The sequence below is a fragment of the Camelina sativa genome, chromosome 2 (genome assembly GCF_030686135.1).
Source record: "Camelina sativa cultivar CO46 ecotype springtype chromosome 2, ASM3068613v1".
Taxonomy (NCBI): Eukaryota; Viridiplantae; Streptophyta; class Magnoliopsida; order Brassicales; family Brassicaceae; genus Camelina; species Camelina sativa.
The window spans coordinates 13,065,914-13,081,028 of record NC_141881.1 but is presented as its reverse complement, the minus strand read 5'-3'; the positions used below and the strand labels follow the sequence as shown (position 1 = coordinate 13,081,028).

The window sequence follows — 15,115 nt, the reverse complement described above, 5'->3', positions numbered from 1 at the left end:
GAAAAAAAACATAAAATTATGTATTAGAAGCACGTGATAATTAAAGTTTTCTTAGACTTTAAAACCTGTTTGCCGAAAGAAGAAAAAGAAAAGGTTTGCATGTAACTAAAGTGTGAAAGTGAAAAACAAAATACGTGATAATTATTAGTTTTTTTAGACTTTAATACCTACTTGCCAAAAGAGAACACAATACACAATAATCATTCAACAAAAGACAATGTCTTACTCAAAGTTTAGTCTTCCATATGTAATGCAGTATAATAGACTATGCACGTATACACTACTTGAATATAAAAATATCATACAATCCACTAAAGTAAAAGCCGCCAAGCTAGAACATTTTGCCTACATAAAGAATCGTTAAGACAAAATCTACATTCACTCAAATCAAACCATCACCAAATCATTCTCAAAGAGTGCAACGAAAATGCATTCCTCTTTGATAAAATTGGGATTTGTTTTTCTTCTTCTTCAGGTATCATTGTCTCATGCTCAACTAAGCCCTTCCTTTTACGATAAAACATGCCCACAAGTCTTTGACATTGCGACCAAGACCATTGTCAATGCTCTGAGATCAGACCCTCGCATCGCTGCAAGCATCCTTCGTCTTCATTTCCACGACTGCTTTGTCAATGTACGATATCACTAGATTCATGTATATATATATATATATATATATATTAGTATGTCTTTTGGTTCTCTACTAGTTTATGAATGTGATACTTGAACAAAAATCTGAAGAAAATATGTTGTTTTTATAAAGGGATGTGATGCATCGATATTGTTAGACAACACAACATCGTTTAGGACGGAGAAAGATGCGTTTGGGAACGCAAATTCTGCTCGGGGTTTTGATGTGATCGACCAAATGAAGGCTGTTGTGGAGAAAGCATGTCCTAAAACAGTTTCATGTGCTGATTTGCTCACCATCGCGGCACAAAAATCTGTTGTTTTGGTATGCAGTTTTAACAATACATAGTAACCAAATACACATCTTTGGGTTATGCATGTTGTTGAGTTTTAAGCAGAAGAAATTTTATAAGACCAAATATAATTGTTTTTTCCATCTATAGGCGGGAGGTCCTTCATGGACGGTTCCAAATGGAAGAAGAGACAGTTTAAGGGCGTTTATGGATCTTGCTAACGATAACCTTCCAGCTCCATTCTTTACCCTAAAAGAACTTAAGGATAGCTTCAAAAAAGTCGGACTTGACCGACCTTCTGATCTCGTTGCTCTTTCCGGTACGTTTATAATGGAATTAAAACGTTTTCAACTATAGTTGTAATCAGTAATAAATCTGTGTGACTATTAATTTGCTTAGTTTATTTATTCTTTTGATATTTTTCTGTGTTTAGGTGCTCACACCTTTGGCAAAAACCAATGTCAGTTCATAATGGACCGGCTTTACAACTTCGGTGAATCCGGTTTACCTGATCCAACCCTTGATAAATCTTACCTCAGCACGCTTAGAAAACAATGTCCACGTAATGGAAACCAGAGTGTCTTGGTAGATTTTGATTTACGTACGCCAACACTCTTTGACAACAAATACTATGTGAACCTTAGAGAAAACAAAGGTCTTATCCAAAGCGACCAAGAGTTATTCTCAAGCCCTGATGCTTCAGACACCATCCCCTTAGTCCGGGCATACGCTGATGGTCAGGGGAAGTTTTTCGATGCGTTCGCGGAGGCAATGATAAGGATGGGAAATCTTTCACCTTTAACAGGGAAACAAGGAGAAATTAGACTGAATTGTAGAGTGGTTAACTCGAAATCGAAAATCATGGATGTGGTAGATGCTATTGACTTTGCAAGCTCAATGTGAGGAAATGACTTTTTCCCAATAATTAATAAATTATCACTGTTATCAAGATCGATGTTACATTTTTCTATACTTTTTCGTTTCTTTCACTTTAATTATATGTAAATAGATATGACTATCAATGGTTATAACTTATAACTATTTTTACGTATAGAAGAATAATAAATTACAACTGATGGTCATATATGTCGATAATAGTGACGGTGGCCGATAAGTATATGAATTTGGTGGTTCAACTTTATGGGATCATACGCTACATAGTTAGTGATTGGGATTAGGTCTTTATTAGCATTTTTTGTAGAAAGGTTTGGGAACAGTCCAGCACAAACTCTACACATGCACCGCGTAAAACCCACAAATTGATGTCAGTCGAGTAGATGTCGTGGAGCAATGAAACTCTAACGCTAACTCGATTTTCTTGGGTAAGAGATGAAGAAGATAAATCCCCATATAGGCTTACATGTTTTTTAGTGGCAAGAAAATCCACACTTCTATGAGCTCCGAGTATTTGTCTAGAATAGCGGAGGGCTTATTAATAGAAAGCGAATAACCGAACCGACTTGGTAGGGGGAGCTTGCACCGTTTGCGTAATTTAGTTCGTGAGGTTCCATTCTAGGAAAGCTCATGGGTGTTGTTAGTGAGCCGCACTCACAGGACGCCGGGGACGTATGTGATCGAGGGCTTTGTAAACATCGCCGTTGACGGCTTAGTCTCGGGCCTCCATTGAAAGAAAGGCTTCTAGTGCGTTTATTGCTTGGGGAATTTGGCTTCTACAAAGTGTACCCGCCCTTCGTCTCGAGCTTACCACACGGGAAGAACACCAATATCGTCATCACTTCGTCCAACTCTATGTAGAAGATGAGTTTTATTCATAAACGATAGCTTTACAAAGATATATATAGTTGTACAGAAAGAACATTCTAGACTAAAGAGTATAAACAGAACATTCTATATACAGCATGATACAGAATATTGAGTAATGAAGAGCATATCGTTTGCGTATCAAGGTGTATCCTTAACATGCCCCCTCAAGATGGAGGGCCGGGAGACACTCCAATCTTGTGACGTAAGTGAATGAACGGTGCACGTGTAAGTGGCTTTGTCAAGGCATCGGCGAGCTGATCCTTGGTGTTAACATGACATACACGAAGCTGTCCTTGCTGAATCTGGCCTCTAACGAAATGATAATCTAAAGCAAGGTGCTTCATGCGGGAGTGAAAAACGGGGTTTGCACAGAGGAAGGTGGCACCGACGTTATCACAGTAAACTATCGGTATGACACGGATATTGACACCCAGCTCAGTTAAGAGATTACAAATCCAACGAAGTTCTGCAGAGGTATTGGCAATAGCTCTGTATTCGGCTTCAGTGGAAGAGCGAGCAACCGTTTTCTGATTCTTTGCGGACCAGGAGACAGGATGAGTACCCATGTAAACAATATAGGCGTTTGTTGAAACATAGTCATCCCTGTCGCCTGCCCAATCAGCATCGGAGTAAGCATGGAGAGCAAGGTTATTCTTGGCAGCAAAGAAAAGACCATGAGTTGTTGTTCCCGCTAGATAACGAAGTACCCGTTTTGCAGCTTGCCAGTGTTCTTGAGTTGGGCGGTGCATAAATTGAGACAAGCGGTTGACGGCATAGCTGATATCGAGCCTTGTAAATGAAAGATATTGTAAGCTGCCAACAAGACTGCGATAGTCAGTTCCATCGGGAAGAGGAGAACCGGACTTGAGAGTAAGCTTCGGAGAAGAGGCCATCGGAGTTGCAACGGGTTTGGCATAGAGCATGTTATAACGCTGAAGTAAGTCGATGATATACTTGCGCTGACAAAGATGCAAACCTTTAGCAGTGCGATGAGCTTCAATGCCGAGAAAGTAATTAAGCTCCTCTGGATCCTTGACGGAGAATCGATCAGCAAGGGAGTGAAGAACTCGTTGAATTGAGGAATTGTCATTACCAGTGATGAGAATATCGTTGACGTATACTAAGAGATAGACAAACGTCTTGCCGCGTCGGAGGATGAACAGAGAGGTGTTGGCCAGAGAATAAACCCAACACTAAGAAGATAGGACCGTAATTCTGTGTACCAGGCACGCGGAGCTTGCTTGAGTCCATAGATTGCTTTGTGAAGGCGACACACATAGGACGGGTGGTCGCTGTCAACGAAACCCGACGGTTGTTCCATGTAGACTTCCTCATTGAGAGTCCCCTGTAAAAACGCATTATTGACATCTAATTGAAGAACCGGCCATGAAGAGCTCACAGCGACATCAAGAACCAAACGGAGAGTTGTTGCCTTTATCACAGGACTGAAGGTCTCAGTGTAGTCACGACCGTACTGTTGGTTGTATCCCTTGGCAACAAGCCGAGCTTTGCATCTGCCAAGTTTCCCAGTTGGTAAAAATTTATTCTTATAAACCCACTTACAGCCGACTACATTGTGGTTTGGTGGTCGTGGAACTAGAGACATGGTTTGATTGCGGGCAAAGGCGTCAATCACGGCCAGACATAACTCCGGGATTGGTGCTCGCTGATTGGACTTGTGTGGATGAGTACGAGAGCGAGAGGTGGCAAGATTGGCAGTGAGAGGAATAGAGGTAGGTGCGACAGTAGCAGCAGTCAACAACTGAGCTTCTTTGTTGAGAAGTTTTTCATGAACTTCGGTGAGTTTGGGAGAGACCTCACGACCTTCAACCTGATCAACAACAGAGCGGTAGTCTTCAGGAAGACCACGGAGAACTGCCTCTATTTGCTCATCGAGATCAAATGGCTTACCGAGGAGAGCCAACTTGTCAAAACGAGTGGTTAATCCTTGCATATACTCATCGATCGTTTTATCACCTTTGGAGAATTGTTGCAGTTGAAGGCGTAACTGTTGAATGTGACCCTTGCTGGGTTTAGCAAAAATGTCAGCAACGGTTCTCCACATCTCAGCAGCAGTTTTGGTGGTTATAACAAGAGGTTGCACCGACGGAGAAAGAGTGCCGAGAAGACCACTGTAAATCAACTTGTCCTGTCTCTTCCACTTGAGAAAATCAGGATTCGGAATGGTGGCATCATTGGAGACAATTGTCGGAGCCGGAGAAGCAGTGGAACCATCAACATATCCGGCTAAGTCATACCCATCAAGCAGAGAGTGGATCTGTAGGCTCCAAGTGATGTAGTTAAGGGAGGTAAGCTTAATAACATTGCTCTTGTTGATGTTAAGAAAGCTTTGGGCGGAATCAATGACTTCAGCGGTGTTAGACATGGAGACAAGAGAGGAGAAAACACAAAACAGAGAGAAAGAGAGAAAATTAGAAACAGAGAGAGAGAAGAAGAAGGAAGGACTCGGGGAGATGGAAAAAAAAATTCAGAGATCTTTTTACTGCTCTGATACCATGTAGAAGATGAGTCTTATTCATAAGCGATAGCTTTACAAAGATATATATAGTTGTACAGAAAGAACATTCTAGACTAAAGAGTATAAACAGAACATTCTATATACAGCATGATACGGAATATTGAGTAATGAAGAGCATATCGCTTGCGTATCAAGGTGTATCCTTAACACTCTATTCACCTCGTGCCTATGTCGAGTGGACGGACTGAGATCATGTTTACGAACTATGCTTCCATGTTTTTACCCTTTTTTGCCATGGGACCATTTCTATAGGATTATAATCCATGATTGTAAACCTAAACCTTTTTTCATTTCAATGAAATATTTACATTCTTAGCAAAAAAAAAAAAATAACTGAACCGGATTTTGGATTTGGTTTGGTTTTGGGTATTACATAATAACCAAACGGTTTTTGGTTCGGTTTAGGTAAAACTCGAGAACAAAGTGAAACTTACAACATTACTCGCGGTTCTCAGTTCGGTTCAAATTCATGTGGTTTTGACCATATGTATATGGCTATGGACGGGTATTTTTTGGTTTTTTGTTAAATCGGATAGTTTGGTTATTTTTGGTTACAAAATAACCAATCAGAGGTGACCCGTTGGAACCCAAAATTTTCTCAGATCTTACAATTGAAATTTCAAATATTCATACCGAAGCGAACCTAATTTTAGACTCTCATATTTGGCCTACGACTCACCGGTTTAAACAAAAACTCTATTAACAACATAAAGTGATTTTTACCATTGTTATCCTTTCTTCGTAACGACATAAAAGTGTTTTTGTATGAAAGTTTTTTCTAAGTAGTTTATATCTTTTATAAAGGGATTCTTTCAATAGCTTCAATTAAGCTAATGTATGTAGGATGTAACTAGAACCAAGGTTGCATTGAAACAGAAACGGATACGCGGAAGCGAAATATTTTGGAAACGAGAAACAATTTTTTCAAAAAATTAGGAAATGGAAATGTTTTGGAAATGTACGTACGTATATATACATATACATATACATATATATATATATATATATATATTTATATTTATATATATAAATAACATACCAAACATAAAAACCATATCAAAAGCTTCAAATAACAAAACTTCAAAATATAAATATTAAATAGTTGAACTGAAACACTAATAATATTATATATTTATATCTATAGTGACGTTTTATATTTCTAAATTATTTATTTATTAAGTTTCAAACTAAAAAAAAGTTTCCGTCGTGTTTCCAAACAAAAAATTTTAGGAATTGTGTTTTTGTGCTTTGTTTTCAAGTTTCCACGAGTTTCGGAAATGTGAAACGGACCTCAAAAAGAGTTTCTATGCAGCATAGACTACAACTACTACGTACTAAATTACATATATTATTGGAGCCTCTTTGGTTTTGAGTGTTTGACGAATCATATATAGCAGCCTCTTTAGTTTGATCCTAGCACCCGGTTTGGTTTCATCAAACCATGCAACTTTTTTTTTCATTTCATTATCTTAGTTTGGTGGGTCTCTCAACTACTCCTTTGGCACTCTCTTATTCGAATTTAGGACTTTTGGCGTCATATGAAGGACTGGCTACTAGGTCCTCAACTTCGGTCGTCTTTTAATAATTAATATAAATAAGTTTGTGTGAAAATTGCAAAAAACAAAATTAAAAAATGAGGAAAAAAGAAACGCTAGCACATGGTTTCTTGTATTGGTATGTGTTTGACACATTCATCTTTATATTCTTGACTAACAAAACCAATATAATATTCATGATTTGGATATGCCAACTTAGGTAAAGACATGCCCCATCGCTTCGTTTTATGTGTTTTTCACTTTTAAACACATGGTTACTCTTTAATACTTAAGAAACTACTTTAATCTACGTATTCACTCTTTTCCTTTCTACAATCATTGTTAAAAACAATCAATGAAGCAAAAAAAAAAAGAAGGAATATATATATATATATATATATATATATATATATATATATATATATATATTAACGTACAATATGTTTATCAACTTTATGTGAATACAAACACATATACAAACTTACGTGAATGGGTTGATCACATTGTCGTCTAATTCCAAGATAAAACACAGAACCATATTATAATGGAAAAAAGTAAACTAAAATGTTTTTGAAGTGTGGAAAAAAATAAGATTCGATTTTAGAGACACGTGATAATTATAGTTTCTTAATTAAGACTTTAAACCTATTTGCCGAAAGAAAAGAAATGCTTTAAACCACTCCGTACAGAATAATTCAACAAAACACAAATATGGTATTGTTGTATTCAAAGTATACTCTTCTATATGTTTTCGACTATATGAACGTATCCACCACTTGAATAAAAAAAATATGTCAAAAAAGTAAAAGCCGCCAAGCAAGAACATTTTGCCTATATAAGAAATCGTTTAGACAAAACCTACATCCACTCAAATTAAAACTATAACAGCAAAATTATCTAAGAGTGCAAAGAAAATGAGTTCCTCTTTGATAAAATTGGGATTTTTTCTTCTTCTTCTACAAGTATCATTGTCTCGCGCTCAACTAAGCCCTACCTTTTACGATAAATCATGTCCACAAGTCTTTGACATTGCGACCAAAACCATTCGCGATGCTCTGAGATCAGACCCTCGCATTGCTGCAAGCATCCTTCGTCTTCATTTCCATGACTGCTTTGTTAATGTAAGATATACCATTAGACTTAATATATTTCACGTTATATTCTTTCATAGTTTATCCTAAAGAGTGGGAATGCTTTACTGATATTATAAACTTAATTGAAACCAGGATATGAAAATGTGATAAACATTTCAGTTTCTTGTTCAACTCAAAATATTCGTTTCACGGTTTTTTCTTTTCCAATATAAGATACTCAAACTGTAAAATTACTAAAATACTCTCTTTAGTGCTGAAATTTTGGCTCTTTTTTTTTAATGTTTTCTTTGGATTCACGTGAATAAGTTTATGCTAGTGTAGTGAGTAGTATAGTGTGATATTAGATTTACTATTTACTTGCGGTAGAATGATTATAGTTCGGGGTAAATATGTATGAAAAAGTATAACTTGCTTGTACTGTATATAAGATATTGTGATTTAACAATGTGGTTTGACTAAATGTGAAGATATATATTTTGTTAAAAAAAAAAGGGATGTGATGCGTCGATATTGTTAGACAACACAACATCGTTTAGGACGGAGAAGGACGCCTTTGGGAACGCTAAATCAGCCCGGGGTTTCGATGTGATCGATAAAATGAAGGCTGCCGTGGAGAAAGCGTGTCCAAGAACCGTTTCATGTGCTGATTTGCTCACCATCGCGGCTCAAGAATCTGTTGTTTTGGTATGAATCTTTTGCTATGCCTATGCAAATTGTATCTAGACAATTTAAAAAAAAAAAAGTTAAGCAGGATAAATATGTGGACTAAATATAATGAAAATACAATAGGCGGGAGGACCTTCATGGATGGTTCCAGGTGGAAGAAGAGACGGCTTAAGAGGTTTTATGGATCTTGCTAATGATAACCTTCCAGCTCCATTCTTTACCCTTAAACAACTTAAGGCTAGCTTCAAAAAAGTTGGACTCGAGCTTCCTTCTGATCTCGTTGCTCTTTCCGGTACGTTTTCATCTATAATCGTAATCACTAATAACTTTATATGACTATAGGTTTAGTTTATTTAATCTTTTAATATTTTTCTTTTGTTTAGGTGCTCACACCTTTGGCAAAAACCAATGTCAGTTCATAATGGATCGGCTTTACAACTTCAGTAACACCGGCTTACCCGACCCAACTCTTGATGAATCTTACCTCAGCACGCTTAGAAAACAATGTCCGCGTAATGGAAACCAGAGTGTCTTGGTAGATTTTGATCTACGTACGCCAACACTCTTTGATAACAAATACTACGTGAATCTCAAAGAGAACAAAGGTCTTATCCAAAGCGACCAAGAGTTATTCTCAAGCCCTGATGCTAAAGACACTATCCCGTTAGTCCGAGCATACGCTGATGGTCAAGGGAAATTTTTCGATGCGTTTGTGAAGGCAATGATAAGGATGGGAAACCTTTCACCATTAACAGGCAAGCAAGGAGAAATTAGACTGAACTGTAGAGTGGTGAATTCGAAACCCAAAATCATGGATGTTATTGATGCTGATGATTTTGTCAGCTCAATGTGAGGAAGTGACTTTCTTCTAATAATAAATAACTTATCAATGTTATCAAGATGTTTATCTTTTTTTCCTTACTTCCTTGTTTCTCTCACGCTAGTTATTTATAATCTACATATAACCATTAAAGCCTTTTTAAGGTTACGTATGGAAGAAACATTAAATTACAATTGATGGTGGCCATGGCCGATAAGTGTACGGATTTGTTGGTTCAAATTCATGACACTATACATGCTCCAGTTAGTGGTTGGGATTAGATCTGGACTAGCTTGTTTTTAAGGGAGTTTCGGAAACTTTCCGGCTCCGGCACAACTCTAGGTATGTTCAAACTAAGGTAGTGACCGTCGTATTGAATGACAATACCTCTGTTGTTTTGTCCACAATTATTAGAAGCAATGGAGTGGCCTTCTCCCTTGAGTTGAATTTGTGTAAAATACCACGACCGAGGAACAACGCCATTCGAAACCCTTTTGGGATGACCCCATCACTGATACTCTGTCTACTGTACACAAAGTAAAATGATCACCTCACCTAGGTAATAATAATAAGATGAAACAATAAGCCGATGTCAAACGGAGAATGTGAAGTTCAAATAAGGCCATCGGTGTTTCTACACTTGTATCTATATTGGCAATATTCCATGCTCCGCCAAACATCTCAAAAGCTCTCTCACAAGTTCTATGGTCCTATTCATTTCCAAGTGGATGTACATGTCACACAAGTCACTTACCGCCTGCAACTTCCGGAAGATACCCATATATATCCTGTTTTCATGTCTCCTTTATTGATAAAACGTGTGGGTTCAGATACAACCGTGATGGGTGAAAACACCTTATGACTTAACCGTGATGTGTGAGGACAAGGTTCATTTGTCTACTGAAATATTGTGTTCTTATTTTCTTAGCTTAGCTTATTATTGAGACTTGATATTTTGTTTCTAATTAATTCATTTACAACTTACCCAAGAAAATCACAACTCCAAATTTCACAACACGTTCATCAGAGATCTATTGAGACCCGTTGCTGCAAAACAAAGAAGATGGAAATAAAAGGCTTTTTTAGTTCAACCGCTTGGTTCACGGAAACACAAGTTCTATACCATTCAGAATAAGTCAAGTCTGTATTATATTACCTTATCAATAGGCATATTTGTTCTCACCGAGTCAATAAGTGCAAAATCTATATCTGCCACGACAATGCCAGTCGATACACGGTCTGCAACGGAAACAAATCATAATTTAGTTTTGATCAGAAGAGACTTTTGTCTAGTACATCTAGATATATATGATGTCTTCAATAATTCCGGGACTCTCACCGGGTAGTCTTCCAATTACAGTTCCCCACGGATCAATGATCAGTGTGTCCCCATAACTTTCTCTTTTCTCATTATGCTTTCCTGCTTGAGCAGCAGCTATGACCTGACAATTAACCAAGCAAGAGGAATCGAACAGAGACTGTTAATCTCAAATGAAATGAGAAGCTAAAAAGGGAGAGAAGTGTGTAGTCACATACATAACATTGCGTTTCAATTGCTCGGGCTCTAAGAAGAATCTCCCAGTGTGCCTCACCAGTGACCTTGGTGAAAGCTGATGGTACTAGTAAAACCTGCATGGTTTTTATGTTCACTGGACAAGCATTAAGTACATACTCAAGTTTGAGGATTTTTTTCTGTAGGAACTCAGTTTTATCAAATTGTTTCTTTTTTCCTCAGAGTTTTGGAACATACATATTTCAAGTGAAACATGATTTAGCTTCATTCATTCTACCATTTCTTTCTTTGACTGAGTTTTCGAAACAATGCCAATAAGACTAAGAACAGCACAGGTTCATATTCATTGAAATACATTGGATTTTACCTGAGCCTTGTGATCGAATCTCAATTGCTGATAAATCTTAGGAAACCTCAAATCGTAGCATACAGTAAGGCCTAAGCGCCCAATAGGGCTGTCTACGGAAACAATCTTTGTCCCTGACAAAAATTACAAGAACAAAAATCTTATCTCAAAGATACGAAATACATCAGTTCCTAGTCTTCTTAAGTGTGAAGACAATGGTTTTACAAGGAATAGAATCTCTTAGAGATTATCAGCATAATGATGTGATTGACAAGGTGTCATTGATCAGTTCCACTTCATGTGTTCTAAACAATAAATTCGGAGTTTGAACTGCTGATCACTCCACAATCTTCTTTTTTTTCGCAATACCAAAAGAAATAGACATAACACATGTTTATGGAATGGATCTAAGATACTTTGTATGTGGGATTGTTCAGACATTTTATCTAGATTAGATTAGATAAGACCATTCTAATGAGGAAGACTATACTTAACAAAGTTTACCTGGAACCGTAAAGCTGCTTTCCTTGTACGAGCTTCCACCAGGAACATCAACATCAAACCTTCATAAAACAGAAGTTGTCACTTAGTGATTCTAACCAAATACAGGATCTTAAGAAGCTCTAAAACTAAAATATGTGATAAAAGGAGAGTCAAATAGAGTTTACAAATGCATTTTCTGATAAGTGTCCCGGATCATTCCAGCATCATCGATAACAACATGTGTATTACACAAATGAGTATCATCAAATCTCTCTTGAAAGCCTCCTAGAGACAACCATATATTAGAATCCCTGCAAACACAGAAAATGTTACACAAGACCTTAATTAGTCTAGGCAATGCTGAGAGGAAACAAACAAGTCAATGTAGTACCTAAAGCGAATCAACGCATAGAAAGAAACACTTTTTTACCTGGCTAGAGAGCAATACCGTTGCATCACTGGCCCATCTAATGCTTCAGCGATTTTCACACTCTCCCCTTGTTTATCTCCCACAAAGGAGAAGTTCTCAGGGAAGCAAATCAGCTTCGCACCAGCCAATGCTGCCTCCTTTTGTTCAGTTACACATACTCAAAGATTGAAAAGACTTCACAAAGGAGTAAAATTTTCCAAAGTAGTAAACTCAAAGATTAAGAAGACTTTAAAAAAGTAGTAAAATTTTGGATAAAAATTGAAACTTTCAAATCTCAATCCCTACTAAAATCCTCATAAAGTTTTCAACTTTTTTATTCTTAAACTTCAAAATCCACAATTTCAAAGCAATGAAAGCAAAAAGGGTAGAATCCAATTCAAAATTGAAAAGTTGTAATCAAATCTCTAATAATCGTAACCTGATTAGTCAAATCACTAACATAATCAATTTGATCGCAAAGTCTTAAACTTTTTTTATAGAATCGGAAACGAAATATAGAGATTGAATAGGATTTTACTTGAACGAGTCGAGAGCAAGTGGCGAAATTGGCCATGAGATCATTCACTGATGTCATCTGAGCAGCTGCGACACGAACTGTTTTGTTTACTGTGGCCATGGCAAGAGGCGTCTGGGCAGAGAGAGTGACGCGTGTAAATAGAGAAGGTGGCTTCGTGAAGTCGAGAGAAACTAAGTAAACGTTCATCCGCAACGTAGTGGCGAGGCTACCCTCAGGTCTTTGTTAATAATACTTTTTGACTTTTAACTTTGAAATTTATTTTTTATATTTTAGGTCATCCTTGTGATATGTGTGATTCGGTAGCAAACCAACTTACTACACCACACTGGTATTGAGCGATCTACCGGATCATGTTGTGGATTACTGGATTTGAGTGGGGGAGACTACAACTGAAGTGTAGCATAGCATCCATCGGAGACACCAGTGACCAGACCAGTCACTTACCTTATGAATAGCAAATCAATTCGGAACTAAACGGAATAGATCCCCTTTATCCCATATATAATAAAATGGAAGTACTCAACTTTTTTTTATAGATTAAATATAGGTTGGTTACAAAAAAAAAGTTATAGTTTAATTGATCAATGATTTATACAATTCCAAAATAAAACTTTAGTATTTCATGTATTGTTACAAAATATATAATGTTAGGTATAAAAATATACTGTTAGGCGTAAAAAAGAATAAAATCTTGGCAATTTATCATATTTAATCATGATTTCCGAGATCTTGTTGTATAGTTAAAAATAAATTTTACATAAGCACGGGTCATATTAAAAAACTTTCACCAAACATGTTCAAAAATTAAAATTAAAATAAACAACAAAAAAACAAATATAATCATTTCTCATACATAAAATTACAAAATTAACAATATAAAACTTATAAAATATGTGTCTTTTTTAAGCCAACATTTTTAGCATATAATTTTATTGCATAATGTTTTATCAAATTTTTTTTTAAATAATCATATAAATTATATTTTATTCTATAATTATAATATAAATAAAAAGACTTTCAATCTGTGCTCTAGCACGTCCCTAATCTAGTAATAAAACAGAAGTACACGATATTATTTTGTAGACTATATAATTTTAATAAGTTGGTTACAAATAGGTTATACACTAATTTGATAAATTAATTAGTTACAAATTAAATAGTGGATGCAATCTTAATTTATTTTTGTAAGATTTTATTATTAGAGCACGTTGTTTCCAAAAATCTTAAAGAGAATACTCTAAAGAATCATTTGATATCATCTAACTTATCATTTTAATTTCCTTTATTAAATTAGTCATCAAATAAAATCTTTTGATATCTAACTTACCATATTAATTTGTTAATTATTATTATACTTCACCTCTCATCTTTATATATGAGTCTATTTTGTGAAAGAAATAAATTATCATATTATTTATTATAACTAAGAAATAGTTTTATTTATGGATATACCATAAGTTGAATTTTTAAAAATAATTTATTTTTTGAAGATTTTATTTCTAGAGCACGTTGTTTCAGAAAATCTTAAAGAGAATATTCTAAAGAATCATTTGATATCATCTAACTTACCATTTTAATTTCCTTTATTAAAGTATTCATCAAATAAAATATTTTGATATCTAACTTATTATATTAATTTGTTAATTATTATTATACTTCGCCTCTCATCTTTATAAGTCTATTTTGTGAAAGAAATAAATTATCATATTATTTATTATAATTAAAAAATAGTTTTATTTATGGATATACCATAAGTTGAATTTTTAAAAACAAATATAAATTGTTCAATCTATAAAATATTCAAGCTTTTGTAATATTATTCTTTAAAAGTAATATCTATTGAATTAAAAAATTTTACTGAGTAACGGGCCAAAATTTGAATATATAAATTCAATTTCATATTTTTTGGTGAATTTTATAATTTTATATTGGGTGAGTTACTAGAATATTGCATAAAAGCTTCCTTATTACAAAAGTAACATACAATTGTTTGTAATTACTAGACTAACACATTGTACCTATACTACCCCTGAAACTAGTGTTGAGAAAAAACGTAATTACGGCTAATGCCACTAGAAAAAAAAAAACATTGGAAGTTGGGACTAAGTCTACCGATCCTTTGATGGTAGATTTATACACGTGGACTGATTAAAGGTGTACGTCAGATATTTTTGGTACACTTAGTTGTAGTCTTGGTACACTTATCGGTCAATGTAGATGGTACACTTAGTTGTAGTGTTGGTACACTTATCGGTCGACGTCCATGAAATCGATTTGTTAGATTAAGTTGGTAGAGGAATTTCCCTTTGATGATAAACTTTTGTTTTAAGCGCGTGTAGCGGCAAACGTAACAGGGTGGGAAGATATTTATGGTAGACTAATGGCCTGTTGCGACAGATTTATGCGACAGCCTTCTCTCCTTACAGATATTTTTGGTATACTTTGTTTGTTTTTTGAAATAGTTTTCGTAGTGTTGTGGTAGGCT

General features: G+C 35.6%; 3 protein-coding genes across 7 annotated transcripts; 2 read left to right on the top strand and 1 right to left on the bottom strand.

The window, feature by feature from the left end:
* The first annotated feature begins 275 nt into the window (after positions 1-275).
* LOC104749627 (peroxidase 37) lies at positions 276-1,872 on the top strand. Its single transcript, XM_087482677.1, has 4 exons — positions 276-634; positions 764-955; positions 1,074-1,242; positions 1,357-1,872. Exons 1-4 carry the CDS (start codon positions 428-430, stop codon positions 1,824-1,826), a joined length of 1,038 nt encoding a protein of 345 aa, XP_087338803.1. The 5' UTR covers positions 276-427; the 3' UTR covers positions 1,827-1,872.
* Positions 1,873-7,552: 5,680 nt separating this feature from the next.
* LOC104720039 (peroxidase 37-like) lies at positions 7,553-9,442 on the top strand. Its single transcript, XM_010438015.2, has 4 exons — positions 7,553-7,882; positions 8,348-8,539; positions 8,645-8,813; positions 8,905-9,442. Exons 1-4 carry the CDS (start codon positions 7,676-7,678, stop codon positions 9,372-9,374), a joined length of 1,038 nt encoding a protein of 345 aa, XP_010436317.1. The 5' UTR covers positions 7,553-7,675; the 3' UTR covers positions 9,375-9,442.
* Positions 9,443-9,465: 23 nt separating this feature from the next.
* On the bottom strand, positions 9,466-13,102 carry LOC104720050 (deaminated glutathione amidase, chloroplastic/cytosolic). 5 transcript variants are annotated; one of them, XR_015578806.1, is made up of 11 exons: positions 12,631-12,909; positions 12,114-12,250; positions 11,869-11,994; positions 11,705-11,763; positions 11,222-11,334; positions 10,878-10,970; positions 10,681-10,783; positions 10,498-10,580; positions 10,327-10,388; positions 10,096-10,241; positions 9,466-9,867 (listed from the first exon to the last, which is right to left on the bottom strand). XR_015578806.1 is itself a non-coding variant. In XM_010438025.3 (10 exons), the coding sequence occupies exons 1-9, from the start codon at positions 12,814-12,816 to the stop codon at positions 10,365-10,367; spliced, it is 924 nt and encodes a 307-aa protein (XP_010436327.1). In that variant the 5' UTR covers positions 12,817-13,102; the 3' UTR covers positions 9,466-9,867; positions 10,327-10,364. The 5 variants fall into 5 exon arrangements, 3 of the variants coding, with proteins under 3 accessions (XP_010436327.1, XP_010436335.1, XP_010436342.1); XR_015578808.1 differs by having other exon boundaries at positions 9,466-9,864; XM_010438025.3 differs by lacking the exon at positions 10,096-10,241 and having other exon boundaries at positions 12,631-13,102.
* Between the last annotated feature and the right edge of the window lie 2,013 nt (positions 13,103-15,115).